We start from the raw sequence: 21,516 nt of genomic DNA, 5'->3' as shown, positions 1-21,516 counted from the left end.
CTATGAAATGATGAAAATTTTGATTTAGTCCCTCAATCTATAAAGAGTGCAATAATTACTTCCTGTAGTTAAGTTTCATAATAAATTGATCCTTGAACTTATAAATTAATGTTAAACTGGTCCCATAAAACTCAGTGACAAGATGTTACTATCACACTTTTTACAAATTTAAAAATAAAATCACAATTTTCATTATTTCAAAAACTTAATTGTTAATTGTTTATACATTTAGAGACTAAAATAATCACTAATTGTAATAATAATAATAAACAACTATGCATATTCAAATATATCTAGGAATCAAATTCAGAACAATGACATTGAAGGTAACTTTAAATTCAAAACTACAAGTTGTATTGTTGTATTAAATTACAAAACTCCAATAAAGACATTTAAAATTAACTATTTTTTTCATTTTAGTCTCTAGACTCATGTTATTATTTGACTAGGGATCAAAATGAGAAAAATTGATTAATTTCAAAGACTTATTTGATTTTCCTTAATTTTAAGGACCGAGGATGAGACACAAATTCAAAGACCTTTTGTTTGTTGCATACAAATTTAAGGATTAAATTGATAATTTAGTTTAATAATTATTAAGTTGTGTGTTTTAAATATGTTTTTAGTGTTTCAAATATAAAAATATATATTTTAATCCTCCAAATTAGAAGTTATTTTTTTTTAATTATTTTTCATAGTAAGTGTCAAAAGGGAATTACAAATTCACAGTAAGTACTAAAATTAAAAGTACCTTAAACTATGAATCATTATTCCTTGTTTGGACACCTACTACAGTGAAGAGTAAAAAAAAATTTATTTTATGACTTTGAGGATAACAACTTTTATTTTGAAAGACAAAAAAGTTAACTCATATTTAAAAGAATAAAATATATTTAAGCATGTGTTTTAATATATTATATAAACATAAATATATTGACCATTAACTGATATTAGATTTGGTTTTCTTTATCAAAGAACTTGAATTTTATGATTAAAAAATAAAAAGATTGAAGGAAAAAATTCTCACGAGATTGATAAACCCAAAACCACCAAATTCTGAACTCACCACACAATAGAGAATCTGAATCAATCGCGATCACAGAGCGTATAAGCAGTAACAAACAATGCACAATGCTTAACATTGTGATGTTAGTAACTTAACCACAGTTCTGGAACATTCAATTATTCTGATACAGCACCTCCACCGTTACTACCATGGGCCGTCACTCCAGTAACCATTCTCCCTCCTCACGCCGCCACCGCAGTAGTATCTCTCCGCCGCCGCGAGACAAGCACGAGTATTCCGGCCGCAGTACAGCCAAACCGGTTCGGCCCGGTTCGCCGGATTCTCCCCCTTGTTCGCGCTCTCCGTCTCCGCGAACCAAGCGGTTGAAGAAAGCTCAATCCGAACGCGAGCGTGAGCCTCGCGAGAGCGAGAGGAACCATGGCGGTAGCAGAGGGAGAGGTTCGGAGAGGGGCGCCGGTGAGCGGAGGGAGAAGAAGAGAACGGAGAATGATGAGGGTAACGGAAGGAGTAACAAATCGGGGAAGAGAATGGAGTACGAAGACAGTGGCGGAAGGAGTAGCAAATCGGAGAAGGGAACAGAGAACGAAGACGGTGGCGGAAGGAGTAACAAGTCGTCGCGGTCGAGGCAAGAGAGGTCGCCGGAGCGTGACCGCAATGGGAGGAGCCGGCATAGGTCAGAGTCTCCGCCACGTCACCACGCTTCCGCCGCGGATGCAAAACCTCGTGATGAGGTGTCCGGTGATATCCAACCTCCATTATAATTTTGTTCTTATCAATTCTTCAAATTCTATATATAATTTTTTTAATTTCAGTTGTTTTATGTTTTTGTTTGGTATGTGTGTGTTGTTTTGCTGAATTGAGGAATGTGAAACATTTTTTTAATGCTGGTATTGGAATTGAAAGGATGAGGATGTGGTTTGGGAGATGGTTGGAATGTTGGTACATGGTTGCTAGAAAGGGATGTTATTGCATGAGTTGGGTGGGAATTTAGGTATTAATTACTAGATGTTGATTGAATTGTGGAATGTAGAATTTTGAAGGTAATTTAACTATTTAAGAAAATGTGAAGCTTCTTCTGATGTTATGAGTGGATCTCAGAGTGTTTGGCAAATGAAGTGAATTTATGTGATTGGGAGACTTTACAAATGAGGATGAAACTTGAATTAGGATATGGTTGAAATTTTACATAAGGTGGCATTGAGGATCTTAGAAAGTATTTGATGATTTTCTGAGTGTGAATTTAAGTCTAGTATTGGTACTACAGAAATGTGTTAAACAGAAAAAAAAAAAAACAAAAAACAAAAAAAAACAGGTGATTGTTATTGAAATGATGGTTTGTACCCTAGTTATGTGATTAAGGTGGTGGCTCCAACTGTAGAAGTTGTGAAGAGCTCTGGTTCTGTTAGCTTGTGTTTTGACAACCTATTAGAAGTCACTTTGCTTTTGAAGTGCATTGTTTTGTTTTGCAATTTACATCAAGAATATAGGTAGTGGTGACACATATTACGCTGGTACTTTGCATTTGGTGTTGCTGTTTTACTTCAAAAAAGAAAATTGCTTTATCCAGTGTCGGTTTTTCTTCTTGAGTACATGTTTATTTCATGTCGCTTATTGTTGTTATTGTGTTACCAGATGGATTTATTATGGAGCCATGGTGTTCTTATAAATTTTTTTAGGATATTGTGGTACTGAAAATTACATAAGGGTTAAGGTGAGATTGTGGCATCTTGGAACTTATGGAGGTTATAGATTAGAATGTTGTGTTTCACATTGGAAGCTTTTAATTTTAGTATCTACAAAATTAGCAATTTCAATTTATAAATCATAGGTGAGTGTGAGGGTGATAAGCATTATAAGCATGATGCATGAGTAATAATTTGTATGAAGACTGGTGATGAAAAGCATGGAAAATTATTAGTGAAGCATCAATTTAACTAGATTAATTGGAAATGACCTGTGAGGAACGATAATCATGGCATATGGGATCATGACAGTTTATCTACACTTGTATACTAGTGGTTGTTTTCCAAATGATCGAAGACTTAAAATATTTCTTTTTTGCATCACCTTTTGAGGATTGAGGGAAAGAGGATTTAATAAAGTGTAGCATGACCTTTCTTGCTTTCTTTTGTTTTCCTTTTCTTGGTTGTTGTGAGGGTGTGCTGAGGGGAATCAAGTCAAGTCGATGGAGCTTATTAGAGTTGAGCTTTAGGCTTCAATGGGGAACAATTTGTATGTGTTATTTTACATGTCGGATGTTGCTTGAAATTAGAATGGAAGAGACACTTCCAAATTCTTATGCCTTACTTTTATTTCATAGCAGATTGATTCTGTCCTGCCTCCCCTCTTGGTTCCCAAAATGTTGATTAATTTATTATTCCATACTTTTGGCTTTTAATTTTTCATTTCACTTGTTTTCTGCCATCTTTATGGTCTCTGTATTCCTGTTTTTTTTTTTTCATTTAAGGTTTCACTATTTTCTAGAATTGATGCTCATCTGGATTGCTGTTTAAATTTTGCAGATGATAAACTCAAGAGGAGCTGAACAAATGTAAGCTGCTGTTTCAGCTCTGAATTTCATATTCTAGTCTTGCTTTGCTGGTTGATTTTGGTTTGATTTTGCTGTTTAACCCAAATCTATTCATACTTTGGGAGTGCTGCATTTTGGAATAATTTTTTGTCCTTCAATCTGCTGCAAATTAGATTTTTCAAATTGAATTTAAAGAAAGGAACTTTTTTGTTTATACACATTACCAAACTTTGATAAAAAGGGAAAGGTTACTGTAGTTGCATCTATTTTGTGACCTTATCAAGTCATTGAACATGCATCCATCTAAATCCAAAATTGTAAGTTATAATCCATATGGTGTTCCTTGCAGTGATGAGCTACTAGGAGTGATCTCAATTGGCATATAAACTTTGAGATCATCAGAGCAATAAATTGTGTTTGTGAAATAATTTTTTAACTTTTAAGCTGCCTTGAGCATGAACATGTTACAGAACACCTATATTTTTTGCAGAACACCAGGTTGAGTATTCAAACATGGAATCTCGCGCAGAGCTAAAATTACTTTCTATGAATGGAATGTAGTAGGTGCCAAACAGTTTTATGTGTATACATGAAAAGTGATGATGTGTCTGTTTTAAGAGAAAGATTAATGATCAAACCTCAGTTATGGAATATAAGGATCTCAGTGCCTCATTTTAATAAAGTTGAAATTTTCTAAATAGTGGTAATGAAACCGAAATGACATTAGTTTGTTACTTGGCTTCAGGTCATTTCTTGCATTTTCTGCATCTCTCTCTCTCTTTAGAAGTTTGGAGCTTTGGATGCTATGTTTTCACTTTTCATATAAATTTAATTAGTTGGTATAGCTTTTGATGATGACAGTCTGATTGCTGCTTCGGCAGGGATGATGAGGATGAGTCTATTAGGAAGATGAAGGCTGCTGAGGAGGCTTTGGAAGAAAAACAGAAGGTAATAATGTGCTTTTTGTTAGGATTGTGTCTGAATATTATGCAGTTCTCCATGTCCTTTTGTGTTGGCGAGGTAGGATTTGAGACCACTTTTAGATGATTAACTGTGCATCTGTTTTTTAGGACATAGTGTTGCATTTTGCTTTAATCTTTTGGAGGCTTATATTGCTAATAGGAGGTTGGATTGGATGCTCCACATGTGAATACAATGTCTAATTGCCCACTTGTGTTGTTCATTAGATGTTTGTGAAAGAACCACATCTGACCAAGGTTACTACCACTGTATGGCATGGAGATTATTCTTCTCAAAGAACATAAACAAAGATGTTGTATGAAGTATTTGTTACAGTTTTTTTTACTAGTTACAATAATATTCAATCAGGTGTCCTTTTTCTTTATGGGGGCTAGAGTGAGGCATCCTGGTGAGACTTTACCATTCAAAAGGAAAATTGAAAGACATGTGATTTAAGAATGAATATGGGGGAAAAAAGAGAGAACAAATATTTAAGTATTATTAATGTTGAAAACACTATGACAACATTTATGTTTATGTTGATTGAATTCAGAGTAAGTTGTGTGCCCAATACTTAATTTGTCTTTATTAACTTTACTTGCATTGCAATCCAAGGAAAAATGCAATTAATCCATGATACAAAAGATAACAACTAATTAATACAATGTTTAATTGCCCACATACCTTTTTCTTGCATTGCAACATGATACTAGGATTTAGCAAATTAATACAATTAATTGTAAAATGAGAGAAACTGAGGGATATTTGGACTGAAAACCGTGTGCTAGAGTACATGCAGCGGATGCTCCTTTATATAGATTAATTATAATTAATTATAGGAGATATTATTCCTATAATTCTGATATGATAATAAAGACATAATCTGAAATTGATCCTATTTTGATTCTCAACTAAACATAATACTATGATTTAACAAATTAAAAGCTACTATTGTTATTTTTTTTATAAATAAGGATGTAGATTTTCTGAGCGATTTACTCCTGTTGACTTTTCTGAAATCCTTGTCATTTACACTTTTGCAGCAAAAACCTTCATTTGAGCTATCTGGAAAGCTTGCATCTGAAACAAATCGAGTTAGAGGTAACACTAACTACTGTTTAACATATAGAACTATCTATCTGACTTTTTTAAGGAGTTTATCTTTCATTTTTAATTGTATGCTGAACAGTATTTCTTTTTCAGGTGTTACTTTGTTATTCAATGAACCCGCAGAGGCTCGCAAACCAGATATTAAATGGAGACTTTATGTTTTCAAGGCTGGTGAAGTGCTAAACGGTTAGTGTTTGTGGTTTCTGCTTATAGTATGTGTGTTACAATAAATTATCCAACTTGTATGCCATATGTCAATATTTTGTGAGAGCATTTCCCACACAAGTGCTATGACAATTAGACAGACCTGTAGTTTTTGTTCTCAACTTTTAGGTGTTTTCAATTATAAACTGTTTTGTCCTTTTCCGTGCATTATGCCCTGGAATTTTTCTAGTTTATATTGTCCACATTTCTTTTTGTTTCTTATGTTATAATCATCGTCCTGAGCCTTGGACACTTTTGCATGTTTGTGTACATAAGCAGAAATATGCTTAACTGATAAGAATAAGCTCTGGTTGCTTGGTCCTCACCATTTGGTTTTGCTCTATTTTATCATGAATGCCATAGATTTTGCTTTGCAATTTATTTGATGAGTTTCTAATACCTTATGCATTAGGGTGAGCTTTGCATAATTAGATAAGCCCTTTCTGAATCCTTTTCTACTTCTACATTTTATTGTATTCATATTTAATGTTATGCTTTTGGATCTACAATTTCCTTCCTTAATTTTCAGCAGTTAAATTTAATCATTTTTTCAATTCTTCTTGCAGTCAAATTATTAAGGCTATGTTCAGCAAGGCTTTTCAGTTAACTTCTAGCTTTTTTCAGTAGCTGAAAAACCTGTTTGACTGTTTGGTAAACAAGTTTTTTTTAGTCAAAGGGCGGTTATGGCGGTATGGCATGGCGGATTTTTGAAAAAACGCCACCAAATAGCGGTGGCGTTGCGGGTTTCAAATGGCGGCCGCCATAGGCTTAACAGTGGTGGCGATTATGGCAAAAGAAACTTTTTTTTTTTGAAAATTTTCCCAAAATGAGATTGGGTTGTCTTGGGCTGACCTGACCCAACCCTAAACCCGGTTTTCGAATCAAAATGGGATGAGCAGCACGCAGCATGTGAACTCCCGAACTCCAGCGCGAGCACCACGCGAACTCCAGCACGCACCAGCGCGAGCAGCACGCAGCACCCAGTATGAACCAGCGATGATGGCACCACGCACGCGAGCAACGGACGGCGACGGCGGCAGCAATGACTACAGACTGCGGCGGCACCTGGTTCTGTTTTTTTTTTTGGTTCAGTTTTTTTTTTCTGTTTGACACTCTTTTTTAATTTTTGGTTCTGCTTTTTTTTTTTTTTCTATTCAGTCCTCTTCTACTAATTACAACGAAGAGGATTATGTTGGGATTGGAGAAGATGATTAGAGCCTCAACCTTTACTTTGCACTTTGCATTATGCTTTTATCCTTTTGTTATTTTGAACTCTTGAATGAGTTTATTTGGTGTTGGTTATTGTGTGAACTCATGAAACTTTTTTAGTTTATTTGAATGCAATCCATTGTTTTTTTTATTTTTTTATTTATATTTATTTTTTATCTAGTTTTGTTAATATTTATATGTATATATAAATGTGTGTGTGTGTGTATATATATATATATATATATATATATATATATATATATATATATATATATATATATTTTTTTTTTGTCCGCCATGACTTCTGCCATTTGTCACTACACCATTCGTCATATTTTTATGGCGGATTTTTGGCTTTCCGCCATCCGCCATTAACAGCATTGTTTTGAAACACTACTTGAAGTAGCTTTTTAAAACGCTAGCTTCGGGCTTCTGGTTTTTTATATTTTCTTTCATTTTTATCCTTAATGTATTTATCCAATTTCCTAGTTATCCTTTTTTAATAAATTATGATTTTATTATTTTTCTGTTATTTTACACTTTTCAGCTACGTCAACAGCTAGTTTTACCGAAACTTATAATTTAATAAGCTAACTTTTTAGCTTTCAGCTAGCTTTTCAGCTTCTAGTTAGCTTTTCAGTTAATTTTGTCGAACATAGCCTAAATTAAAAATCTTCTACAACATGGATGGGCCTAAATGAAATTACAATTTTCTTGACTTCCAAAGAACAATTTTTGCATTATACCTACTTATGCTATAAAAAAAATTGTATATGATTGATTTACAGAGCCCCTTTATATACATCGCCAAAGTTGTTATCTTTTTGGAAGGGAAAGAAGGGTTGCTGATATCCCTACAGATCATCCATCTTGCAGCAAGCAACATGCTGTTATTCAATTCCGGTATTTCATCGATTTAAGCAACCCCATGTGGGTTCCTTTGGTTACAGTGTTTTATTGGTGATTGAATTTTCTGAATATTTAAAATTTCTTTTCTTATTAGGCAAGTCGAAAAGGAGCAACCTGATGGTACCTTATTAAAGCAAGTAAGGTAATGGCTGATTCTTACTTTTCTTGACTCCTCATGAACAGCTAACAGTTCCTCAATGTGCAAACCCTAATATACATATGATCTGTGCTAGGCCATACATTATGGACCTTGGAAGCACAAACAAAACTTTCATAAATGTGAGTGGCCGTTGAATGCTTTTGATAGTTTGATTGGTTTCTTTGTCTATTTGTTCTGGTAGCTATGAATGAACTGAAGTTAGATGTCTAATGAATCTGTTTGATGCTTTCTGCTTTTGCAGGATGGTCCCATTGAACCTCAACGATATTACGAACTTAGGGAAAAGGACACCATTAAATTTGGTAACAGTAGGTATGTGAGATGTAGATATTAATTGATTTTCATGTTCAAAGTACGTTTTCTTTTGTTTGAGTAGAAAATTATTAGCCAAAGTTGTATTAGTAACTGTCCCACTTTCCAATGACAAAAAAGATTATATTTTATGGCTTTGTTAATATGAAATATTTGTCATTCATTATTTGAACCAAGTTATTTGGTAATTAGGTTTAGATTCAAGAAAAAAATTTCTGTAATGGAAAACAATTCCGTAAAATGATTAAATGAAAATTTGGATCTTTTTGGGTGGAAAGGAAGGACAAAATTTTAAGTAGCTCAATTTGAATGTATGGAATCATATCGTCTGTATTGACCTTCACTTGAGAGGAGGTATGTGGAAATTGTTGGTTAGCAAGTACCAAGTTCAGGCATTCCTGTTCTGACACAGAAGTCTGAAGCCAATTTACATGAACCTGAAAAACAATTAGTTTACTTCTCATGAAGATGAAAATTTCATAATATTGGGACATCTTTGTCGGGATGATTTAAAGCATGTGACTGAAAATTTTCGTGGCTGCACTAGTTTGTCTGAGGCATGTTAATGCAATGATTTTCCTTGCTTTCTTATTCTTTTTTGTTGGAACAAAAAAGAATACATCTATAACGCTTATGCCCTATTCTCCTCTTGATTTTTCAGTATGCCCAATGAAGTAATGGATTTTGTACCTTACTACTTTGTTCTATATAAACGCATACTAATAACATTTTTTGTTTTCTATTGCAGTCGAGAATATGTATTACTACATGAGAATTCTATTGGGCAATAGACATTAGTCTCCAATTTCGCTCTATCTACTCATCAATACTGATTAAAGCAGCATTTGACCTGCAGTTTTTTGTAATTCATGTCCAACTTATGTGTATTCCCTCCTTTCAGAAGTTTCTAGATCAGTTTGTCAGCAAGTTTCTTGTTATTATTATATATACAAGACACGTTGGACAATTTATCTTTAAGTTGTATAATTCAAACTTGAGCCCTCAACTTAAGCAAAGTTCGCTGTTGTAAACTGATAAATTTGCCTTAAGAATTTAACTGCTTGGTTGGAACATTTGCTTGTTAGTTTCCGACAGGTTCAACATTTTCATATAGCATTGTGTTATCTTCCTTAGGTAGTCTGCTGGAGAAATTATTTGGTTGTTCCGGATCACTACTACTTGTATATGGTTTAGATCAATAATTATGTGACATGAATTTATGTTTTTAAATTTAAGAAAAAACCATTAATAATACTTGATTACATGCCATATAGAGATTGGTTAGGATCACGGATCAGTTGGTAGTCTAAGATCACCTAATAATTTCACATGGTGTGAATCTCATAAGCACAACTCAAAATTTTAGTTGTCTTAGATGAAGTACTTGACATTAATATTGGTTTGCTTGGATAAGCTTTTTTAGAAACATTTCTAAGAGAAGAAATAAGATGAAAATAATGATATGAATTTTTCCATAATCTAAAATGAATTTTTCATTAGTGAACCATTAGTTAATTGTAAATGTTTTTTTGTATAACTTCTCTAAAATGAGATAATATCTACAAACTAGTTAATAGTTAACCAATGGAAATCTCATTTTAATTCATGGAGAAGTTTATTTCATTTTTTCTCTTCTTATTTTCTTTTTTTAGAAGTGTTTCTAGAGAAATTTATCCAAACAAATCCATTAGAATCTTGTTAATTAATGTTCTAAAGCATTTGGTTAAGAAACTAAAAGAAAAAAGTATTTAATGTGAAAATCATAGAAGAGCGTAAAAACAATCATGGATAGAATAATTTTAAGCATTTTAATAAAAGTATTTTTTTCTTTTAATTCTTTAACTAATACTCCAAGGGTACTGGTTAACATTTGTCATCATACTATTTTATTTCTTGAGGCAATTTTTGTGAGAGCATCTCAACAAATTGAGTTTAATCTTGATGCTTATCAATGTTACAAAAAATTGTCATTATTGAATAAGTTTAATAACTCATGAAGTGTTAATTTATTAAATAATAGATGAACATATTATTAAAGAACTACAAAGCCTTATTTGTCTTGTTTTTTTTTACCTTAGTAGAGATATTTTTTAAATGATCCTTGTTAGTAAAAAGATTTGAAAGTTTTACAAAACTTTCCAAAAGACTTAATACAATGCTCCTTTATTTGGATATAATTTTTTTTTATTTGTAAGAATTGAATTTAGGTATAAGAGTCTATAATAATTTAGGCAAATTATTCAATAAACTGAATTAAGATTTTAGATATTTAGATATAGGATTTGAATTGTAATGAAAAATATTATGCTAGTATATATGAAATATTTGCCACAAAAATAATTTTAAAAAAGTCAAATTATTTGCACATCAATAAGTTGTTAAGGCGGCCATAAAATTTAGCAATTTAAACGGTATATGAGAATTGAGAAGGGAAAAGAAAAGCTTAACAAAGAACTTATTAATGTGCATCATTTTAACTTTTGTTAATATTTTTATTTTAATTAGTAAAATGAGGTGATAATAGATATTGTATTCAATTATTATAATTTTAATAAATGTAATATATTTTTTTTTTAAGATTAAATATCTAATAGCATGTGAAAGGAATCTAACTTAGTGGTTGAATAAGGGCATAAGTTATCATAATCTCCCCACACTGTCTTCGATTCCTAGAAATAAAAAAATAAATAAAAATCTAATGCCATATTTAAGAAATTTGGCTATTTATGAATTGTGATGAATTTTATATATAGATTAAACTTTGCCCATAACAAATCATATTAGTTGATAATAATAGATAATTTATGAATCTAATCCAATTAGTTCGGTTAGGATTTGTTAAAAGATCGAATCAGAATCAATTCAATTAATGTACAAATCGAGTAACAAGTTCTATTTTTAAAACTCAATTCAACCCGTAACATCTAATTAAATTTATTATTATATATAAATTAAATTATTAAATATAAAATATGTTAATTTTTAACTAACATAGTTTATTAAATTATTAAAGTAAATCACCATGATTTTTTTTTCTTTTTTAAGCTATTATTTTCATCTTTATCTTTATTTTGTTTATGTTTTTTCATATTAACACAATATTTTATTTTTATCTAAAATAAAAATATTATATTAACATTAAAACCATTAATTTTATTAGTTATATATTATCACAATTTAATTTTTTTAATGTATTTAATCATTATATATTTACAAAACTTTAGATAAAAATAAATTATTGATCTAAAAAATTTTAATTTTAAAAAAATAAAAAATAACTTTTAAATGTTTAAACCGAATCACTTTACCCAATCAATTCTTTTATGATCGAATTGATTTAGATGAAGTTTATCAATATAAATTCGACTCAGTCAACTCATAAAAGATTATTAGAATTGGATAATTGTTTTAGTCCAACTTTATCCGTCAACACCCTAATTGATGATGGATTTGAGAGGAGTTTCAGTTACGTCATGTGTGTATAAGGCACTGAAAATACGTTACAGTCCCGATGAAAGCAACATGGGTATAAAATGCCGCTGCTTGTAAAGGAAATTGAATGCTTATTTGTTTCAAGAATCAAGACATTTCCGGAAGTAACTTTATTTAAAAAAGGATTTTGCTGGTAATATCCTGTCATATTAGTTAAGAAATTAAAAAGAAAAAAAAATGTATAGTAAAAATTATAAGAAAACATAAAAAAGATTATGAGCAGTATAATTTTTTATCTCCTACTACAAATATTTTTAAAGTTTCTTCATTAGTCATAAGGAGATAGCATTTGTCGGCGAAACAATGGAAAGAGAGTAATTTTTTTCAAAATTATAAAATGGAAATAAAATTTAAATTAATACTCGTGGAGAAATAAATCATAAGATAATTTTAATAAATTGTGTTACAATTTTCTTTTTCATTTAAGTTATAAAAAAATTATAACTATAATTTTTAAATTTTTTTTCCACACGACTTTGAAGTCGTAATGGAATTTTTTTAAGTCATAAATTATTTATAATTTTAAAGTCATAAATAATTTTTTTATTTTAATTATTTAATTAATACATTCTTTTAGTTTTATTTAACATTTTTTAATATTTTTATATATATTTAATATTTTTATTAATATTAAGGATTATTATTTTTTTATAAATAAAAAAAATTAAATGCAAAAGACCTCTGCTTCAATATAGATGATACTCCGTAGCATGTGGCGTTGAAGGAGACACACTCAACAGCAGAAATGGAAGAAGGGGATTACTGTACTATGCCATGCCTGTTTGCTTTTTTTAAAACACATGTTTTATTAGAGACAGCTATGATATAGAATTAGGTAGGGTTATTATAGTTATAGGTGAAAAAAGTATGTCTTATACTATAAATCTAAAATCAAGTGCTGAGTTATAAATGCTTAATAAGATTAAATTATTTGAGTAGTGTTATTTTGAATGAAAATAATTTTTTATTATATTTTATTTATTTTTTAACAAGTTTTAAATAAATAAGATTTTTTTTATTTTTTTTAATAAATTTGAGGATTAAGATAAAAAAATTATAAATGTGAGAATTAAATATAATTAATAATTTAATTATAATTAAAACAAAAGGTGAAAAAAAAAGACTTTGTATCAACCGATCTAATAATCGTACTTGTTAGCACAAGTCTATTTTACGTTTTCTTCTTCTTCTTTTTTAACGACAATTACACATTTGTATGTGAGAGAGTTTAATTTAATATGTTATCATTGTAAAATAATTTTTATAAAATTCAATAATTATATTATGTCAATTGAAATATAATAATTTTTCTAGTAAAAAAATAAACAGTCTTTTTTCTTTTTTATAATATTAATTGTATTTATTTTATTTTAAACATTTATTTTTTTTTCTAATGTTACTAAAAAAATCAAATATATAATAAGAAAGTATTAAATGATTTTAAAAAAATTAAATAAAATAACTGTATTTGTATCTTAAAACGAGCAAAAAATAAAATCCTAAAACTAGAAAGTTTTCATGCCTATTTTATTTTAAAGTTTTTCTTATCTACTTTTGCTAATATGATAATTCATCCAAACACTGTCTCCTATTTTAACTCCTCTCCTCTACGCTTTCACAGAACACAGCGCAACCCCTTCCATCCCAATTAACTCTTTTTTCGGCTGTTTTCAATCGACTGAATAAACTTCCACATATTGGGTATACATTGAACTGATTCATAAGAGCCTCTAGTTAAACAAGCATATATATATATATGTTATTTTAAAAAATTGTCGAAAAAAGTTCTTATTTAAAAAAATAGTTAATGAACAGTTTGGCATGCATGTACCAAAATGATCTTTTTCCCTTTTTATACACTAAATCCAATCTCTGCATATAGACAAAAAACACAAAAGATCCAGAATCCCTCTGCATCGCCACAATATTCCATCATATAAATTAAACCACAACCAACAACACAAAATCCCATTCCTATCAGCGTCAAATCAAATCCAATTGAAAAAAAAAAAGTAAAAACCTTACAACATGGCTGCTTCAATACCATTCACAGGTCTCAACTCCTCAAGGGTGCTTCCCATTCCCAAAGAGCCATACCACCCATTTTCCCATTTCCCCTCAAGCATGCCAAAGTTTGCATCTTTGAGAATCCCTTCTTCTTCTGTGTCTTGCTCTCTCACAAGAGACTCTTCCTCTGTTGTGCCATTGGAGGAACATGACAAAATGGGTAATGGGTCGGTTCTGCTTCAGAGACCCGATTCGTTTGGGAGGTTTGGCAAGTTTGGAGGGAAGTATGTCCCTGAGACTCTGATGCATGCTCTCTCTCAGCTTGAGGCTGCCTTTTATTCCCTCGCTGCTGATGAAGAGTTTCAGGTTTTGTCACTCAAACTAAAGGCTTTTTAGTTTGTGTTGTGTTGTATTGTGTGATTTGGGTTGTGTGGAGTGGTTTCATTGGGTTAAGGTGGAAATGGGTATCCCTTGCAATGTGGGGTTGGGCTGAAGTTTAGTTTGTGATGAGTTTTGCTTTTCCTTGTTTTGATTTTTTGGTGAAAGTTTTGGTTTTCATTCTGCATAATATTTGGTGTTGTGGCACACAACTTGATTGTTGAAATGTGGCAATGATGATGATTGTAAATATTTTGATTTTTTTTGTTTTGAAAGTTTAGCATATTTGGGAATGTTGTTTTGTCTATTGAATTGAAGTCTCTGGTCGTGGAAGTAGGGCATAGCCAGAAACTTAACTGTGCAAGGTTTTAAAGATCGGTCCAAAACCACAGTTTTTGGGGTCTCTGCGACTGTAATTGTGGCTATTCTACAGCATTTGTCTTCAATTTTTCATAATAACAAGGTTCACAATGAAAGCACAACTGCAATTTAAAACCATGAGTTTCTGCCGTGGGAGAAACTAAGGAATACTTACATGTAACCTTGTTATTTTGAAGTACTATCCTTGATGTTTTATTTCCTTTCCTAAATGCTGTTTCTTCAATTTTTTATGCCTGTGAAATATACATTTTTGTGACTGTTTGAATGTGTATCATTTCATTCTTCAGAATTTCTTTAGTCTTTTATTTTTCGAGTTTCATACAGAACTAAACAATTTGGAACTCCATGTTAATCTTCACTCAATTAGATTCAGAATAACTTTCTGTCTCTCCTACATACTAGCACATCTCTCATATTTGTATGTTAACTACATTCAGAAACCATGAAATGTAGTTTCCTGGAAGGAAAAACAATGGAAATTTTCTTAGATTTTGAGTTGCAGACAGAACTGGCTGGGATTCTAAAAGATTATGTTGGCCGGGAGAGTCCTCTTTATTTTGCTGAAAGGTTGACGGAGCATTACAAGAGGCCTAATGGTGAAGGACCTCACATTTATCTGAAGAGGGAAGATCTCAATCACACTGGGGCTCACAAAATTAATAATGCTGTTGCTCAAGCTTTGCTTGCTAAGAGATTGGGCAAAAAACGCATTATTGCTGAAACTGGAGCGGGTCAGCATGGAGTTGCCACTGCTACTGTATGTGCTCGATTTGGTTTAGAATGCATTATTTATATGGGTGCGCAGGATATGGAAAGGCAGGCTCTCAATGTTTTCAGAATGCGTCTTCTCGGTGCTGAGGTATATCATTTGTTATTGTTGTGATTGGTGTCGTTATTCATTAATCCTTTTGATGACATCTATTGTGCCTCCAAAGATTATCTCCATAAAACATTATAATTAATGTAAATATTATCTTCTAGTGGAATTGCACAGTGCATTTTGCGTATAAATGTCTTTTAATCTGTTTGTTTGTTTTCCCTTTTAATAAAAATATAGGGGACAAATCCTTCCATCAGTTCCATGAATAAACTTTTCATTGTTCCTCTTTTGTTAGACCTACACTACACGTCTTTTAGGCACATTTTTTTTGGAGCTTGACTTATGGATAAAATAAATTGAATATGCTTCTTTGTTCTATATTGCAATCATCAGCTGAACTATTTTATTCACCGAATAATTTATGAATATTCTTTAAGTATATGGTTTGTTATGGAAATCAAGGTTTTATTTCTACACACCAATATTTAAAACTTTTTTGTTAACACTTTTTCTGATCTAATGACTTACACTTGATATATGCCATTTTCTGGAGAAAAGTTTTTGTACTGTATATGTATGGGTGCATCATGCTAAAAGACATGATAAAAGCACAAAACTAAGATTTGGAACAAGATAGTGGCACTGACATGAGAATGTTATGAGGAAATGAAAAAAAAAAAGTTGACATCATATTAATATAATTAGCTCTATGTGACTAATTATAGCATCCAAAGATTAGGTGTTGAATGATTTATATGAAGAAAAAAACACTTGGATTGATTAATTACATTGTTAATCTGGGAAACTGTATGCTCTTTCTCTATATTAGACAAAGTGTTGTGATGTGACCTCATGTGTGTCCAAATCTAGTTGCTATGATTTGAATTTAAGATCTGTCTTAGTGCTCTACACATTGGTCTATCTAATAGGATAATCTTGTAATATAGGTGAGACCAGTCCATTCTGGGACTGCTACACTTAAGGATGCGACATCAGAGGCTATAAGGGACTGGGTGACTAATGTGGAGACAACTCATTATATTTTGGGGTCTGTTGCTGGGCCGCATCCATATCCAATGATGGTAAGAGAGTTTCATGCTGTGATTGGCAAGGAGACCAGAAAGCAAGCTTTGGAGAAGTGGGGAGGGAAACCAGATGTCTTGATTGCATGTGTTGGTGGAGGTTCAAATGCCATAGGACTTTTCAATGAATTTGTTGATGACAAAGATGTAAGGCTAATTGGTGTGGAGGCTGCTGGATTTGGCCTGGACAGCGGCAAGCATGCTGCAACCTTAACAAAAGGAGAAGTTGGGGTTTTGCATGGAGCTATGAGCTATCTGCTGCAGGATGATGATGGACAAATAGTTGAGCCTCACTCTATTAGTGCAGGGTAGTTTATCTGACTGATAATTTGTTATATCATTTGTTATAGTCTATTAGAGTTCTGCTTGTTCTGATTGTGTTATTATGTTTTCAACAACAACCAAATTGTGTGCAGCTTGGACTACCCTGGTGTGGGTCCGGAACATAGCTTTTTGAAAGATTTAGGGCGTGCTGAATATCATAGTATCACAGATGAAGAAGCATTGGAAGGTAGGACTACCTTGAGCTTGCTGCTTTATTTAACACAGAAATACACATTTACATAAAAAAAAATAGTTTTAGTATAAAGTGGAAATTGCATAGATTTTGAATTTCAGTTGTTGTGATTTGTTTCTCTCTCCCTCCTTTGCATTGGTGTACATTATGATAACCCTCACCTCAATCACTTGTTGATAACTTTTATCGGGACTGAACTATAAACCATTATATTTTCAGCAAGCTAAAACATATTTAACCCTAATTTCTAGGAGTTTCATATATCTAGAATGAGTTGCTCTATGTTAGTATCAGTTGGTACTAATCAATGTTGAAAACTTACAGCTGCCACTTTAATGTAATCTCACTGCTTATCTATTAACTCCTAGACGCATGTTGCTTCCTGATATGAATTCTGTTATCATATAAAACATAGGTGCTGGTGGGAATATTATAAATGAATTAGTTAAAAAATGCTAACTCATAATTCCATTGTATCCGCAACATCTTGCCATCTTCCATCATATAGCATTTAATGAAATGCTTATATTTTATACTTCTTTTGTGATTAGATGTAAATGCTTTTCTTATCAGATATAGTTTCACTATCTTATATTTGGATGTTTTTTGTATGTGTAGCTTTTAAGAGAGTTTCGCGACTTGAAGGCATAATTCCTGCACTGGAAACATCTCATGCATTGGCATATCTAGAGAAAGTGTGTCCAACCCTTGCTAATGGAGCCAAGGTTGTGGTTAACTTCAGTGGCCGGGGTGATAAGGATGTTCAAACTGCTATCAAGTACTTGAAGCTTTGAAAGGATCAAAACTTGCTGAGTGAGCTTCATTTTCATACTTAGAGACATAATTAATACAATTTATTATTAGACCAAGTTAAATAGTCATGTATATTTGCATCAGAGAACTGTTGCTATTCAATCCTCAATAAACTTAGTTTATGTTATAATAAAATTTGTGGCTGAATGCAATAAAATCTTATCTGCAAGAAGCTTATAGAGGCAAACAAGTTTGGTGTGTTTGTTGAGAGCTAGAGAGTGGTTTGACTTTGAAAGTTGACAATGGAAATAAACTAAAGGCCCGTTTGTTACAATTATTTTTTTCCATAAAAAGAATAATTTTTCGTAAAATGATCACTGAATTATTTTTTGGAAATGCGATTAAAGTTGCATTGCAGAAATCTGCTTGAACCCGACCAATTCATACTACAGGAACTACCTTCTACAAAATACCCAATGAAAATGTGATTATGTTGCCCAAAGGAATCATGTTTCTAATATATTAGAAGATTAAAATCCAATAAACAACAGAAATTGAATTTGTTGAACAACGGAATTATGTTTTGATTGTGTATTTAGATTGCATCCCACATTCACACGGGAGACATGGTTTTGGTTGTGTATTTTGGGATTCAATGTCAAGGGTATTAATGGAATGAAAAATCAAACAAGTGATTAGGTGGGAAGAGCAAAAATCACGGTGAGAATAGCATCACCCGTTGAAAAGGTGTGTATACGGTGACAAACATTCTTGACCAAGTTTAATTCTGGCTTCTACTAAGGGGACCTTATCCACAAAAACGTTTAATTGGGACTTCAAACACAAAAATATCATCTACAAAAGCCCCTTCAAACTAGTGCCTCAGCAATAGTTTAGTTCATTTATTGTACCTCTTCGAATGGCTTCTATGGCCTTCAAAACCGTTTACGACAAAGGGTTCTTTTACTTTCTATATACACTTGTTTATCAATCACCGTTTGTCCAATTGCATGGAAGCTAAAGTATGAACATGGAACCTCGTGACTGAAGTATAGACAGTCTCCATGAACTGGTTCATATCTCTCTCTCACTCTCTATCCTCTCTACTTTTTTACCAGTTTTTTTTTAGAAAATTCTAATTGAAGTGCAATTAGATACTCTTATGTTATGAGTTTTACTTTTATTATTATTTTTTACATTATAAGTTCATATGTAGAGAAAAACACAACGTCTTAAATAAGTAGATTTATAAATGCCAAAACTTATGAAACATTTAAAACTTTTGTTTAATCACTCTTTACATCATACTCTCTGTCATAATAATCATCTAAGGAAAAAAACTAAAAATAATTATTATTTTAGTTTTTTTAATGTAATATTAATTATTTTTTTCACTAATATTTTTTATAATATTAATAATAAATAATAAAAACCAAAAAAATTAATAATGATAAGATTAATTTTAAAAAAAATATTATTTTTATTCATTTATAATTTATTTTAGTTTGATTAACCATAGGGCAATAATTATAATAAATCCGCGAAATATCGTATAAAACACACTTCACTCCGACAAGACTTGTTGATTGTGGTAACCGGTAACAGCTTCCGCTTCAGCTCACCAAGGTTTATGAAGCATAGGTTCACTTCTAGCATGAATAAACAGAAATTTTATAGAAATGTAATACGAAAGTGAAAAATCACATTAATTTTACTGTTTAGGCCATGCTTTCTAATTAACTGAAATAATTGTATAGATGAATTGTTTATAACGAGACTTATAATTTCACACAAAAATCTTAGTATTGAGTAAAAATTCACTCCAATAAAATGTTTTTTCTTTTCAAAATTATAAGATTTTTTTTAAAAAAAAGTTAACTAACAAACTTTAAATTATAATTACACAAATATATTTTTATCCACAAAATAAAATTATAAAAAATATATAAATATATTTCCATTTCCCATTTATTTATTAATTCAACAATTTTTTAAATATATTTTTTAAAATCTCTCAACTGAGACTAGCGTTAAGTTGCAAATTCAAAAAAAAAAAAAAAAAGAATTACATGACATTTTAAAAATATAAAGTACCACACCTAAGCATTTTTTTTTAAAATAAAGGACCACACCAAAGCATTTTTAAAAAAAATAAAGGACCGAATGAAACTTCTAATAGTAGGACCTAATTAAACTTTTTAAATAAAAGAATCAAATTTACAGATATTACTTACGGATTAGCATAATCCGTATGATTGATACAGATCACGTGATTCGTGAGTTAATTCATATGGATCACGTAATTTGTAAGTGTTTTTTTTTTTAATTTTTTTCAAAAATATATTTTTTAATTTATTAATAAATTAATTTTTTTAATAATAAATATTTTTTATTTATAAAAAATATACGGATTAAATAATTTGTATGAGTTATATCAAGATTAATTGTCACAAAATTTATTTAAATTTACATGCGTATTAAATATACATTAAAAATTTTAGTCTTATATATAGCAACATGATTTATTTTAGAACATAATTAACCTATTAATTTAGTTGGTTAAAATGTTATGCTAATAACCTGAAAGTCATAGATTCAATTCTTGCTTGGATCATTAATTTTAAATTAATTCATAACACGTTTTTTTAAAAAAATTAAAAAAATAATTTGGGTTGAACCTCATATGCGATGTTTCATGAGTGCACGTAGCAATGCCCTAAATATTCTAATACAATAAGTTAAACTTTCAATTACATTATCATACTATAAAAGACAAATAAGAAACCATAATAATTATATACCATGTCAATAATAATTATATTTTATCACTAGTCATAGGGGTAGAAATAAATCAAGTCAAGCCAAGCTTTACTAGGCTTGAGCTGAATACGTAAGGCTTGAACTTCTCGGCTCGGCTTACATAAAAGCCTGACTTGCCCCATGAGCCTATTTAAAAGCTTGCTTAAAGATGTCTTTGATTAATTAATTATTTTAAAATCTAGTGAAATACTAACTAAAAAAAAACATAAAATTTCGTATAAGTAATGTACAAATCCAAAAATAATTGATAAACAAAATCATATTGAATTCAAGTCGTTAAAGCACAAAGTATATATAAAAAAAGAGCATAATATTAAAAAATGTATAGATTAGGTCTTCAGTCCCATAGCTTACAAATCTATTTTAAGTCCAAGCCTATAAACGAAATAAAATAAAATTTGGACAAAATAAGATAAGATTTGATGAAATAAAATCTGGATAAAATAAAATCTAAATTGAATAAAATCTGGATAAGATAAGATTTGATAAAATAAATATTATTATTATTATTGTTAGTTAAACAGTTATTCGATTCATTTTCACCCCTAACTAGCCAGGCCTGAATCAAACCGAAAATATGCCCCCACATCCTGAATCAATGCTCGAATTTTCTCAAATTAATTATTGTATGAATTAAATGCAAATATCAACCCTAAACGAAGACATGTATAATGGGAACACGTCCTTTAGAAAAGTTAAGAGTCGCTTTCTCACTACACAAAACTAACACACATCACATGGAAAGGGTCAAAGGGCATATACATATGAAAGGACCACAATGCACCTCCCTAAGAATAACTTTAAAAAGGTAACAATGACCCAAAATATTAAACCCCAATTTGCAT

The 21,516-nt window shown here is 30.9% G+C and overlaps 2 protein-coding genes across 3 annotated transcripts; both read left to right on the top strand.

Moving 5' to 3' along the window:
• Window positions 1–958: 958 nt before the first annotated feature.
• LOC100780414 (FHA domain-containing protein DDL) lies at window positions 959–9,494 on the top strand. 2 transcript variants are annotated; one of them, XM_006602164.4, is made up of 10 exons: window positions 959–1,758; window positions 3,550–3,578; window positions 4,439–4,505; window positions 5,561–5,618; window positions 5,721–5,813; window positions 7,829–7,943; window positions 8,044–8,091; window positions 8,183–8,228; window positions 8,351–8,421; window positions 9,170–9,494. In XM_006602164.4, exons 1-10 carry the CDS (start codon window positions 1,216–1,218, stop codon window positions 9,210–9,212), a joined length of 1,113 nt encoding a protein of 370 aa, XP_006602227.1. In that variant the 5' UTR covers window positions 959–1,215; the 3' UTR covers window positions 9,213–9,494. The 2 variants fall into 2 exon arrangements, with proteins under 2 accessions (XP_006602227.1, XP_014626583.1); XM_014771097.3 differs by having other exon boundaries at window positions 1,039–1,765.
• A 4,043-nt stretch (window positions 9,495–13,537) lies between these two features.
• LOC100801288 (tryptophan synthase beta chain 1) lies at window positions 13,538–18,098 on the top strand. The gene is made up of 5 exons (XM_003551851.5): window positions 13,538–14,286; window positions 15,182–15,538; window positions 16,447–16,889; window positions 16,998–17,092; window positions 17,717–18,098. The coding sequence occupies exons 1-5, from the start codon at window positions 13,942–13,944 to the stop codon at window positions 17,890–17,892; spliced, it is 1,416 nt and encodes a 471-aa protein (XP_003551899.1). The 5' UTR covers window positions 13,538–13,941; the 3' UTR covers window positions 17,893–18,098.
• Window positions 18,099–21,516: the final 3,418 nt, after the last annotated feature.

Source organism: Glycine max, chromosome 18 (assembly GCF_000004515.6).
Source record: "Glycine max cultivar Williams 82 chromosome 18, Glycine_max_v4.0, whole genome shotgun sequence".
Lineage (NCBI taxonomy): Eukaryota > Viridiplantae > Streptophyta > Magnoliopsida > Fabales > Fabaceae > Glycine > Glycine max.
The sequence above is the reverse complement of the archived record's forward strand: the minus strand, read 5'-3'. Positions and strand labels throughout refer to the sequence as shown.